Source organism: Thalassophryne amazonica, chromosome 19 (genome assembly GCF_902500255.1).
Source record: "Thalassophryne amazonica chromosome 19, fThaAma1.1, whole genome shotgun sequence".
Classification (NCBI taxonomy): Eukaryota; Metazoa; Chordata; class Actinopteri; order Batrachoidiformes; family Batrachoididae; genus Thalassophryne; species Thalassophryne amazonica.
This window is the reverse complement of record NC_047121.1, coordinates 48233406-48247282: the sequence shown is the minus strand read 5'-3', so window position 1 is coordinate 48247282 and position 13877 is coordinate 48233406. Positions and strand designations below refer to the sequence as shown.

The 13877-nt window shown below is 41.5% G+C and overlaps 1 protein-coding gene across 1 annotated transcript; it reads left to right on the top strand.

The window, feature by feature from the left end:
- The first annotated feature begins 1172 nt into the window (after nucleotides 1-1172).
- Nucleotides 1173-13042, top strand: vgll2b (vestigial-like family member 2b). Its single transcript, XM_034159821.1, has 4 exons — nucleotides 1173-1500; nucleotides 1861-2206; nucleotides 8433-8879; nucleotides 12334-13042. The coding sequence occupies exons 1-4, from the start codon at nucleotides 1414-1416 to the stop codon at nucleotides 12375-12377; spliced, it is 924 nt and encodes a 307-aa protein (XP_034015712.1). The 5' UTR covers nucleotides 1173-1413; the 3' UTR covers nucleotides 12378-13042.
- Nucleotides 13043-13877: the final 835 nt, after the last annotated feature.

Below are 13877 nucleotides of genomic sequence, written 5' to 3'. Positions count from 1 at the left end.
GCATTTGTTAACACGTTATGCTAAGTTTATTCTTAAATTGTTAGTGACTGCCTTACGTGAGCATTATTTTACAAGGGAAGCTCACAATTTAAGATAGTGTTCACGTTACGTACGTGTTAAGCTAACAATTTAAGATTTCAAACACCTTCCGTGAGTGCAAGGTAACAAATGAATGCTCCGTTCAAAACCATCGGAAGGTCGGAGATTACGACCACTAGCTTGGAGAAAAATTCCTTGAATGCTCAGTCGGGACAGAATTTCCACTTGGAAACTTGTGAAGAAATTGAGAAGCCCGAGGAATCTGAGCTGACATCACAGCCATGGTGGCCGCATTTGCGACTGGTTAGATAACAAAGTTAACAATGTTGAAATTGCATCTTTGAAATGAAATTGTAACAAGACATTACTGTTATATGCAATACATTAACATTCTATATACAATTAGTTACTTTTATAGCACCACACATCAGCAAAAATGTGTCTGACGATTGAATGTAGCCCAAAAGATAATGTTATGCTAATGCTGCTGTGATAGCTGATCCATATTTGCCTCCGAGGTAATCTCATGAACATGAACGCACTTTTTCCAGAAATAGGGCTGTTGGGTATTTCCAAGCTTACAAGGGTTCTGAACGCAGCATTAGCTTCCAGCGATGGGGATAAACATGATGCTCACACAGTCAAATATGGGACAAGTTTTACAACAGAATGGAAAACTTAAACCAGAATTAAGGAATGGATAGAACATTTGACTGGGGAGGATAACAAAACCTTTTATAGGTCCTGCAAATTAGTGACTGACGGTAAACCTGAAACACTGTTCAGGGCATTTCAAACCTTTGAAACAACAATATTTTGGAACATGTCCACAAATGGGGCTCATTACATCACTAACTGCTTCGAAAGAGTTGATTCGCGCCCTCTGGTGTTGAAACATAATAAAGCACAAGTGAATAAACTTTGAGCAGAGCATTTTGATTCAAACAATTCTTAAATAATAATAAAAAACGAGTTAAAATGGCTTTATTCTTGAAAAGTATACAGTCAGTGCAGGCTCTCTATAGTCACATTCATAAAAGTGAATGGAAATAGTCGTTTTGGTGGGGGAGGTGGTGGGAGTGCTGGAGATGCGGGGTATGGAGGGGTGCTGCTAAAGGTGGGAGGGGTTGACAGGAGATGTACAGGACATGCTTGCTCCACGATCCGCTCCATAATCTGCAATCGCAGCTGTTGTGGCGCACACAGAGTGAGCGGAGAGGTGCGCTCTTTCTGCAGTGACCATGCCGAGTCTGGCACGGGCTTTTCACCTCTGATCGGTGACCACCGAGTTCCATTCTCTGCTACATAAACGGAATGTTTTGGCTCTTCCTCTCAGCAAAGCCCGCAGAAGAGTGAAGCCGCCGCTCATTTACCATGAGCTGTTTGGATGTTATGTACCCAGCCTATGGACATTACGCACCGTACGCACAGACTGCTCCTGCTTTTATCAATAGTTTACAGGTAGGAAATAAGAAAATTCGCTCATGTTCTTCTCATATGTCTTCGTATTTCTACTTTTAATGGGGAGAAGGGTCGTTGAGGTCAACGCCAAAGTCTTTACGCACGTTTACGCCTATGCGTAAAAGCAATTTCAACGCGCATTTGTCGACTTTGTCTTTTTTTTAATTTGCAGGATTTTTTATGAGAGTTAAATATGCTGCATTTGTCTTAAAACCAAATGCTCTGCTTCATACTTAACGCACACGGACACGCTCACACATGCCAACTCTAACACACAAAGACATTATGTCAAAACGTCTCCAACTCTGTCTTCTGCAACACCTGTTTCGCCCTGTCCTTCCTTTAACTCCTCCCTGACAGGCACCCGCCAGCTTGAGCAGCGCTCCGACTCACTGCCGGGATTTTATGGACACTCCCAGGGGTCCCGAAGGGATGTCTGGGGGCCCGGGTACCGGAGGATCAACTTCTTCCTCTTCCTCCTCTTCGTCCTCCTCATCCTCCTACACGCCCGCGGCTTCGCGGCCAGAGGAGGGCCCCAAGGAGAAGCAGGAGGCCCCCGAAGCAGAGTACCTGAATTCGCGCTGCGTCCTCTTCACCTACTATCAAGGAGACATCAGCAGCGTGGTGGACGAACACTTCTCCAGGGCGCTCAGCTCTTACATGGATGGAGAGGGCAAACGGCGTGCGCCAGACCATCCGGGCACAGGTATGATGAACGCGTGAGGGGTTAACGTGCCAATCTACAACCCCTGGCAAAAATTATGGAATCACCGGCCTCGGAGGATGTTCATTCAGTTGTTTAATTTTGTAGAAAAAAGCAGATCACAGACATGACACAAAACTAAAGTCATTTCAAATGGCAACTTTCTGGCTTTAAGAAACACTATAAGAAATCAAGAAAAAAGATTGTGGCAGTCAGTAATGGTTACTTTTTTAGACCAAGCAGAGGAAAAAAAATATGGAATCACTCAATTCTGAGGAAAAATTATGGAATCACCCTGTAAATTTTAATCCCCAAAACTAACACCTGCATCATATCAGATCTGCTCGTTAGTCTGCATCTAAAAAGGAGTGAACACACCTTGGAGAGCTGTTGCACCAAGTGGACTGACATGAATCATGGCTCCAACACGAGATATGTCAATTGAAACAAAGGAGAGGATTATCAAACTCTTAAGAGGGTAAATCATCATGCAATGCTGCAAAAGATGTTGGTTGTTCACAGTCAGCTGTGTCTAAACTCTGGACCAAATACAAACATGAGAAGGTTGTTAAAGGCAAACATACTGGTAGACCAAGGAAGACATCAAAGCGTCAAGACAGAAAACTTAAAGCAATATGTCTCAAAAATCGAAAAATGCACAACAAAACAAATGAGGAACGAATGGGAGGAAACTGGAGTCAACGTCTGTGACCGAACTGTAAGAAACCGCCTAATGGAAATGGGATTTACATACAGAAAAGCTAACGAAAGCCATCATTAACACCTAAACAGAAAAAAAAACAAGGTTACAATGGGCTAAGGAAAAGCAATTGTGGACTGTGGATGACTGGATGAAAGTCATATTCAGTGATGAATCTCGAATCTGCATTGGGCAAGGTGATGATGCTGGAACTTTTGTTTGGTGCCGTTCCAATGAGATTTACAAAGATGACTGCCTGAAGAGAACATGTAAATTTCCACAGTCATTGATGATATGGGGCTGCATGTCAGGTAAAGGCACTGGGGAGATGGCTGTCATTACATCATCAATAAATGCACAAGTTTACGTTGATATTTTGGACAATTGAAAGGATGTTTGGGGATGATGAAATCATTTTTCAAGATGATAAAGCATCTTGTCATAGAGCAAAAACTGCAAAAACATTCCTTGCAAGAAGACACGTAGGGTCAATGTCATGGCATAGGGTCAATGTCAACGAGCAGATCTGATTTGATGCAGGTGTTAGTTTTGAGGATGAAAATTTACAGGGTGATTCCATAATTTTTTCCTCAGAATTGAGTGATTCCATATTTTTTTCCGCTGCTTGGTCTAAAAAAGTAACCGTTACTGACTGCCATAATATTTTTTTCTTGATTTCTTATAGTGTTTCTTAAAGCCAGAAAGTTGCCATTTGAAATAACTTTAGTTTTGTGTCATGTCTGTGATCTGCTTTTTTTCTACAAAATTAAACTGAATGAACATCCTCCGAGGCCGGTGATTCCATAATTTTTGCCAGGGGTTGTACACACATGATTCGACACATCGGAAAATCTGATGTTTTTAATCAAGATTAGATTCAATCCAGATCGATTTTACGCATCTTAAAACATAGAGAAGAACGAAAAGAGTGACCAATGGGGTGAAAGCTGATAAAATAAAGTGACAAACGAATAAAGCGATCTGCACACTGTTCAAAAATAAAAATGCAGAATTAATTGCTATGTAAATTATTTATTTATGTCTAAAAAAAAAATCTTATGGTTTATATTTTTTTCTTGCACTGGTTGTTGAAAAGTGGCACAAGAGCATTTGGAAATATTACACAGTTGATGCAAAAATAAGCCTATTTTCCATGGACTTAATCGATTTTGCCCATTAAACCAAAAACCAATGACAATTCATCTCTACCCCTCCTCCTTTAATATATTATATAGATAATGTAATTTTGCACAACCTTTTATGCCTGATTGATGCCTGTATGGAACTCTGTCTGATGGAGATTCTTAACTGTGCACATTTGGAAAGAAAAAAATAGCACTCCTGTCAAATCAATAAGAGTCTTATAGTCGTGCTATTAAACCTAAGATGTGTCACTCTAAATTTTTGCCATCTATGTGTGATCTGTATGGCATAAAGTTTCATGTTGGCCTGTGGACAATTGGAGCTTCTGCCACTCTGCAGTTTACGTGAGCACAGGTGCTCGTGTTTGAGGTCACACCGTCTGAGGCTGCAGTGTGTCAGACATGTGATGCGTTCAGGTAACAGAACCCAGAAGGTGCTTGTGGGAATTGGTGTCCCTGATGAGGTCAGGGCACAAGAGTCAGAGGTCATAAAGGGCATGGGCTGTTGGCTGTCCAAAAAAACAAAAAGAGTTTTGTGACTCTTTTGTGAACACAGTTGTATGTGTGCTTACATTTTAGTTGTTGTTTGGGTGAAAATGGAACAAAATTCTTGGTCACGTTTGGAATAACTGGAGTCACCAATGATGCTCTTGCTGCGTGTCAGATATAATGACAATCATGACAGATTACAGATTATTCCAAAACAGTTTACATAAAATTTGGCAGAAAGATGATGAATAGCTGCAGAATTTACTCAAGTGGATCCAGAAAAATATGTAAATTATTTTTTTTTTCATATAATTCATTGTGAGAGAGGGTTATTTTCAATATGTGCTGTACGTCAAATCCTCATAAATTCAGAGAGCACTCAGCATAAATTTCTGCCAAAGCTCATCAGTCCTCTGTTTATCTGCTGTCATTAAAGGGGAACAACAAAATTTTTCATTGGACCTTCTTTTTACGTGTTTTTGTCTTAAAGTTTTCACTCTGCACAAAAAAAAAAAAAAAATTAAAACTTAAACCCCATATTGATTTAGAATGCTAACATGGTCACAGGCTATAGCTACACAACGTAATGCTATTTGCCCAATTGAGATATCCCATAATCCCTTGTGCACCAAAGAGGCATTGCAGTCAAAACAACATGGACAAACCACATGACAACAATTGCAAATGAACATTAAACTACCAAAATGTAAATTTTTATGCCTTTCATAACATTTGAGACTGCATGCATGAGACCCCTGAACACTTGCTACAACAAATATTCTGTCTCTGCTACCTTTAACTGAAACTTCATAAACACAAACCAAATTTCAGGTATCTTATATATATCACTCTGGAAGAAACAGCATTGTAAAGGACAATAAGCAGGACGTTAAGAGAGCAAACTTCACTTTCCCCAACAATGACAAGAAAAGGAAACAATTTGCGGCTCAAGGCAATTCTCATTCTAATGATTCTCACATGCTTACATAAAACAAACACAATAACATATAAAACCTACGTAATATATTCATGAGAAATTTAGGCACAATATACAAAGAGGTTTACTTTGTGATGTTGATACCATTGTCTGTGTACAGCGGTGAAACTGCAGCGTTATCTGGGTGTCTTATTAGCAGTTCTTAATGTTGTTGGCATCTCGCTGTGTAGCCACCTCTCTGAGATTTTGTGAGATTTGAAACCTCAATAGGGTGAATGGGGCAAGATACAAACCTCAACATAAACTACTTCTTTTCAACACGGAATGGCGAAAATGTCATTAGCTAACTGTAGCTGAAGCTAACCGTATAATTGGTCATTTTAAAAAGTTTCTTTACGTTTACTCAGGTAAACACACACATTTACCTCTGTGGAGATCCCATCCATGCTGTCGGACACTTCTAATGACATTTTCACCTGTTCAGTGGCAAAAAAATAAAAAATAAAATAAATGCGGTTGACTTTGGGGTTTTTAGTTTGCCCCATGGACTTACATTGTGTAGCTGTATAGCCAGCAGCGTTCTAAAACAAAACTGGACTTATTTAAATTATTTTGTCCAGAGTGAAAAGTGTAACCCAAGAACACCTAAAAAAAAAGAAAAAAAAAAAGAAAAAAACAGGGTCCAGGTTGAGTAATCCTGGAGTTCCTCTTTAAGATGGCCGTGGCTATTCGCACGGCAAGACTCTGGTGGCAAAACGTGGAACTACTAGTATAAACAAACATACTGCATTCAAGATGTCTGAACTCTTTTAATATTTTTCGATTTTGATGATTTTTTTTTTTTTTTAATTTGGCCGTGTCCATAACTCTCATTTCAGTAGTTGCACAGCAAGACTCTGGTGGCAAAAGGCCGACCCTATTCAAACGGCGGCCGTGTCCGTAACTCTCATTTAATGCAGTATGTTTGTTTATACAAGTAGTTCCAAGTTTTACCACCAGAGTCTTGCTGTCCGAATAGCCAAATGAGAGTTATGGACACGGCGGCCGTGCGAATAGCCACTTCCCTTTAGGATAGCTGAAGTACAGGTGGCTGGACGCTTCTCCAGTGTGCAAATAACTTGGAAATCAATGATAGACATTATTAAAATCTAAATTAAAAGTGATTCTGGATCCCTATCAGGCTTAATCTCGAATATATTCTTCTTTAACCTGAGGGCTATCTTTGTGTCAAAATTCATTGAAATCCATTTGTCTTCTTGAGATATCCTACAGACAGACGGACAGACAAAATAAACCTTTGTGAAGGTCTTTGTAAAGTATATAATGCAGAGAAATGGATGCAAAATGTATACTTTTTTTGGTTTTCCTGCAGAAACATATATATGTGGGGAGGGGGGATCTCTAGAGCATTTTCTTTATAATTTTCTTTATAATTTTGTTATGTTGAAGACTGTTCCACCTTTCCGGTTGTATGCATCTTACTGAGTACCATTTCGGTTTTAGCGTATGAACCTCCGTCAAAGGAGGTAATTTTTTGTGCTGTTTGTCTCTTAGCAGGAATCCTTGAAAACTACTAAACGGATTTTCTTGAAACTTGGTGAAAGGGGTGAGGTATGGACCAAGGAAGAAACAATTAAGAGAAAAATCAGACGGATGTAGTCATGAAAACGCTAAAAAACGTACAGTGGACTAAAATGAAAAAAAAAAAAAAATCCTGTATCCAACTCCTTCAATGGATCTAAGAAGTTAATGGTTTTGTCCTTGGCCTATACCCACGCCTTTCCACAAGTTCCAACGAAATTGTTTAAGTAGATTTTGTGTAATCCTGCCAACATTTAGTTCCAGAGATAAGTGTGAAGTGTTGGAGGTTTGTGCTCTCTGAGCACTCTAGTTTTTCCTTTTTGTTTGGTGATTGCACAAAAAGTGTTTTTTCCAGTCTTCTAGAGAGTCTGAATGGACTGGATGGTCCTCATGCGTATGTTTAGGGTTCCGCAGACACTCTTGGTCCGCCTGACTGTCTCTTCCCGGGGGCTGCCAAACCTCGTCATTTCGACATGAATACGTACTTCCTGCCTCACAACAGATGCTATGTTTATACATGGCCGTAAGCGCACAGCCTCGCCGGCATATCCCCTTCAAACGTCTCGCCGGCTGCCATTCTGATTCTCGCTCCAGCTCTCGCCCCACAATGGCCGCCCAGTCGCTCGCGTGCCTGCCAGCCCGGGTTGCCTGCGCTGTGACATAAAGGCAGAAGGAAACACTAGCTGTCAGACTGCATGCGTGGAGTCTTTTTTCAGAGGAAAATCTAAATATAAAACTATGCTGCTAAAATAAATATAATGGCTCGCTGACATTCTGTGAAGGGCAAGAAGGGGTGGGGGGGGCGGGGGGTGCAGAGAAAACAGGTGGGGGTGCAGGAGACAGAAGAGAGGGGCAGCACACGGCCAAAGTTTCATGTCCAAGTGTGTGCACGAGTGTGGGGTGAGACTTTTAGAGGCACTGGGCTGACATGAGAGTGAGAGATGTCACCACGGCCGTGATTTAAGGCGAAGTGGGCTTTGGGCTCCGTCCAGGTCAGCGCGTCAGCCTTATATAGAACCCTAGGACACAGGGATGCCTGCTGTTCTACCTTTCTCTCTCACTCTTTCTCCCTGGTTTTCTCCCGTTCGCTCTGTCTCGCAGAATGTTGGCAGTGTTTATTTCTGTGTCTTGTTGGGGCTAGCACCGTGTGACAGTATGATCCAATGGGGAAGATATCTGGGCCAGAGGGTGTAGCCGTCATGTGAGTGACATCTACGTTTTAACACGGCTCGTTCCTGTTGCGCAGCTCCAGCTTTTCCATTTGTCTCAATAAATCAAGCGATTCACTGCACAGTTGTGCAACGGTTTGTGACTTGGTTTGGTCATGCCTCCTCCCTCTCTCTCTCTCTCTGTCCGTCCCTCCCTCCCTCCCTCCTGCAGATACCCCTTCGCCTGGCAGTCGACGAAGCTTCCCTCCGTCTTTCTGGGACAGTAACTACACCTCTCCCCAAAACCGCTCCCACTGTGACACGGGAGCACCCTCTTATTCCATGGACCCATACTCCTCTGGGCTTCACCCGGGTCTGCCGCACCCACACGCTCATCCTCACCCACATGCCCATCCACACTCCCACTCTCACCCACCAGAGACCTGGGGCTACACCCAAGCTCAAGCCTACGGCCCCCCGAGGCCTCTCCATGAACTGTATTCACCCACGGCCCTAGAGCCTCACTATGGGCCCTTGCTCATGCCCACGGTGCGGCCACCTCACCTGCCAACATTGCCAAGCCACTATGAAGTGAGCAAGCTGGAGCCGTCTCCCTCTTGGCCCAGTCTGCTCCCACCAGGAGACGTCAGCCAGTCCCTGGCCCTCAACATGGATTCAGGTACCCAATCACCCATTTCTGGCTTATAAATTGCTTTTAAAGTGAGTGTGAGCATTACAATACTTAAAACAAAACAAACAAAAAAAAAAAACTAAAGCGTTTTGGAAGAACTGAATGTGAAAAGTTTTACACACCTGTCAGTCATTAAGTTTCTATAACTACTTACTCCAGTTAAGGGTCATGGGGGGTCTGGAGTCTATCCCAGCAGTCCTAGGGCGGGAGGCGGGCTTAACCTTGGACAGGACGCCAGTCTAATGCAGGGCCACATACAGACAAACAAACACATTCACTCTCTCACACAGTTACGGTCAATTTAAAGTTTCCATTTCATCTAACCAGCATGTCTTTGGAAGTGGGAAGAACACGGTGTCGCAGACTCAACAGTCCCCCCTAAAAATCAGTCCACTTGCGTCATTCGCTACGGTTCACGTATTAAAACCTTGTTTCTGCTTCAAACTGCACTCCGGTCATCGTCTATCTCAGTGACAGATATCTGAAGCTTTTGTACAACAATCATTTCCACATAAATTCAGCATTATTTCATCATAAAAGGCAGAAGAAGCGATCAGAGCGCCGCAGCTACACAAGCTGCTAGCTGATGCGTTCACTACGTGTCTGTCATTTCAAAGCGTCATAGAGTTTCGCCTCTTTTCTGCTTAAAACGGCTACGTTTCTGCCTAAAACTGACTTTAGAATGATTTTAGAGGTTTTACTTTGTCATCTGATGGTTAATAATCCCATTAATCCATTTGATTACTTTGGGTGAAGAGACTCCGTCTTAGATGAGCAGCAAAGCTCCGAAATGATGCATGCAACGATGCAAAAGGCGGACTGATTTTTAGGGGGAACCGTTCGGTCTGCGACACCGGAGCACATGGAGGGAACCCACAAAAACCCTGGGAAATCATACAAACTACACACAGAAAGACTGAAAGATGGAAAACGGAAGCGATCCCACAACTTGGAGTTTTTCTCCAGAAAGCAGTATGTGTTGATTTGCACCACAATTGTGGGTTCAATCCCTGATTGTAGAAGACAGTTGAAGTGCCATTGAGCAAGACACTAAACTGAAAAACTGTTCAGTCTTTGAGCACATTGCACCTCTTTACACAACTGTGGGGTTTCTTTTTTAATTCAATAAAATAACAAATGTTGATACAGAGTTCATTTTCAAAATAAAAACAAAACAAAAAATCAGTTGCCTTTGATCATTCAATGATAAATAATTGTAAAAAACAGATCAAAGAACACATTCTCTTATTTATTTTTTTTAATTTTTTTTTTTTTTTTTTTAGCAACCCTCATATTAAAAAATTTGCAACATTGTTTGTGTTTCCTTGCCACCGTTGCCAATGTGCATGCTCGGGGAGGCGGTAAGGTTCGACTTTACATTTCTGAAGTGCCTTATGGTGACTAAAGTTGTGATTTGGTGCTATTTAAATACATTTAGTCTAATTCAGAGTAGCATGGTGTCTTAGTGGTTAGCACTGTTGCTTCACAGCAAGAAGGTCATGGGATCGATTCCCACCTATGGTCTTTGTGTGTGGAGTTTGCATGTTCTCCCTGTGTTTGCTCCGGCTTCCTCCCACATCCAAAGTGATGCAGGTTAGGTGGATTGGAAACTTTAAATTGTCCATAGGCAGGTGTGAATGTGTTTGTCTATGTGGCCCTATGACAGACTGGCGTCCTATCCAGGGTGTGCCCTCCTTACTTTTTCCAGGGTGTGCCCACCCTACGACCTGATCTTGGATAAGCAGTTGAAGATGAGTGTGTGTGTGCATAGCTGAATTCACAATCAAGTCTCTGACGCTCAAAAAAAGTTTGAATCATTGACATTATTTAAGTTTATTTTGTAAAAAGATTTCACAAAATTATTACAGGTTCACTGAAAGCAAAAATATTAAGTTGATCTAACTAGGTGCACTCAAAAAACTATTTGAGTAAATATAACAAAGATATGTTTTAAGTGAAAACAAATAGCTCTTATAAAATGCACAACCAACCACATTCACTTTTTTGAGTGAAAGCTTTGACAATTAATACACTTCTTTTCTGGGATTTATTTTATTTTATTTGGGTGGGGTGGGCAATAGTTGTCAACAGTGCAGCTGTATAGGAGTTAAACAGCTACTGTAGCCACAAAATGAGTTAATACCCCCGCCCCATTTTGTTTGTTTTTTAACATCTGTGACATGTCAGTTGAATTAAAATCGGTGTCCCATAAAATTTTCTGGGTGTTGAAATCCAACCCCTTGTCTGCGTTGTGACACCTGGATAATGGCTCAAGTAGGTGATTGCCTGTTGCGGTGAAGCACGTTGGGGACCTTGTGTGCCCCATGGCCACTATGGTATCCATAAATGCCCGACAGGAACCCTTAACATGAGACGGCTAACAGGGCTCTGGTGAAACACGAAGTCCTGAACAACGGATCAGGTGGAAGAGGTGATGGCTTGTAGCCCAACAGCAGTGAGAGGTTTATGAAGGCTACAGCAGGTCCTCAGACCCCGATCGTCTGGGATTTCCCAGCCATCGGCCCAGGCCAAGGATCTGTCAAGGACCGCGTGTTGGTTGGTGTGCGCCGGCATTCCATTGTTAAACAAACTCTTGCACAGTCATCTCTAGGTTGACTGTGGATGTCCACAGCATTCTGTTCAGGAATCAACTAAGAGATGATGTTCTTCATCACTGAAGAATTGGAGTGACTTAAAATTTTTATGCATTCAATTTCAACAAATTTGTGAATGAAATTAATTCATCATGGTTTTACAGTGAACCCAGCTCCATGGACATTTTTGTATTTACTCAACCTGTAAATACTAGAACTCTTGGTGGAAGTATTGCTCCATTTCAAGAACCTTGAGTTTCAGCTGCTGTGGGACACTGCCAAACCCCACCGAACAACAACCAAACAATGATCAACCTGCTGCTTATATTAGTAGATAACATCTAACTAATGTTTTTAAGTTGAACAAACACAAAAATTGGTTGCATCCTGTTGCTTTGAGTTTTACATTTTGTCAACCTGGTTAGAGCTCTACCATTGTATCCGTATATTTCCCTTTGAACTTTTTATTTATTTTTTTTTAGAAACAAGATTCCATGATGTTGTCAAAGCTGCTAACTAGAGATGCTCCGAGGCTTATCTTTGTTTTAAAAAGTCTTGTGTGTGTGTGTGTGTGTGTGTACACATATATATATATATACATACATGAGTAAATATATGCATGGGTGTATAAATATATGTACACATGCATTCAAACATAACACAAAGACACACAGGTGTGTGCGATAATGAATGTCCACACACAGACCCACACAGCACATCCTAATCACCAAAGAAGCTCTTGTTTCCACCTCTAAAATAGGATGTTTGGCACAAGTAGGCTCCATGACAACCCGTGTTCTGTTCTGTGCCGTCGCTGTCCTCATTGTTTCCTTGTCCTTTTCTCGCAGGCCTCCAGCAACACAAGAAAGGCAAGGAGCTGTACTGGTTCTAACGAGCCCTTCAGTCACATTGACCAGCCATTACCAGATCCAATTAGTCCCTGGACCCGCTCTGCTATTGAAGCAGCGTGTCCCATTATCCAACCCGCACCCACCCCCTCAGTGCACTCCATCCTCGTCTATCCAACTGGTCCCTGTGCTCCTGGCCTCCCCTGCCAGAACGCAGCCCCGCTCCAGGTTGACGCATGTGCACCATGGAGATAACACATGGAGGACAACGCGCTCTGCAGTCTCATTTGTGCCGTAGTGCTCTCCGGGTCTCTGTGTTACTGCCGGTGCACCATAGACTTTGGCAAAGCATAAGCTGCGGTGACCTGTTTGGACTTGGAAAGACAGGATCACAACAGACTTTTGAAGAGGACGAGAGGCACGGTCACAGGGACGGAGCGGTGAAGAGTGACAAGAAGAGATTTCCTCCAACATCCCTGATTATCTGTGTCGCATACTTTTTTTCTTTTTGTACTGTGGTTATGATTATCCAATTATCTGCATTTCACAAATGCAATATGCAGCGATAAGAGAAATAATCACAGCAGTTATCATTCAGTTATATTATTTTTGCGCTCTGAAATAAAGCGTTTCTATTTATTGGTGTTTATGGTTGTTTCTTGCTTATAGGCCAGTGCTCTGAATTTACTGTGGTTCAGTTTGTTTTCCAGTGAAAGGTTACATTATGTTAAATCTGTGAAGGATTTTTGGAAAGGGAATAAAGATCTTTTCTGAAAAACATATCAAAAACAGGTTCAGATTATCAGAACGTACTGAAGTTCTGTTTTACTTCTTTATTTCTGTCATTTTGAGATGCTTTGAATTTGGACTTTCTCATACATTTTTTTGAATGCTTTCTGTGTGTCCTCTCTCATTTTTTTGTGTACAATAAGATTGTGATAATAAAAAAGAAAAAAAATATGGTCAATTCTGACACCTCTTGGTTTTTTCATCATGTGATTTAAAGTAATACACAAGCAACAGTTACTGTATATTCAAAACAGACAGTATTGTGCAAAATGTCTAGGCACAGTAGAATTTGGAAAATGTACAAAAAGATTATTTTTTTCTTTAAAAAAAAATTAACTGGAAAACAGAAAAAAAAATGTTAACAAAAATATTGAGCTCTATCTGCTACCAGAGTGGCACAATGCAGATGTCATTTTATACACACATCCATGGTCTCTAGACCATGATACTGCTTATGCTAATGCAGGGGGTGATGGTCTAAAAATAAGCTATGGTCACGCACAAAGATTGTGTTCATATCATCTGTCACAAGGAAGTGTTTGTGCTTTAGATCACCAAAACCAGGCCAAATTTTCACAGCTGTGGTTCTGTATTTAGACTACAACACTCAGACACCCCTTACAAAAGCAGGTTTACAAAGCATGCAACCAGTTTGCCTGCATTAAATCAACAGTCACCTGCAGTGGTGTTTTAGTGGACTCTTATCCTGAATTAGTTTAATTTGCCTTAAACATCTCAAGTTTTTACACATGGTG

Coding starts and splice junctions, on each gene's coding strand:
- vgll2b (XM_034159821.1), top strand. CDS start 1,414: ATGAGCTGTTTGGATGTTATGTACCCAGCCTATGGACATTACGCACCG. Junction 1,501..1,860: donor CTTTTATCAATAGTTTACAG/GTAGGAAATAAG, acceptor CCTCCCTGACAG/GCACCCGCCAGCTTGAGCAG. Junction 2,207..8,432: donor GCCAGACCATCCGGGCACAG/GTATGATGAACG, acceptor TCCCTCCTGCAG/ATACCCCTTCGCCTGGCAGT.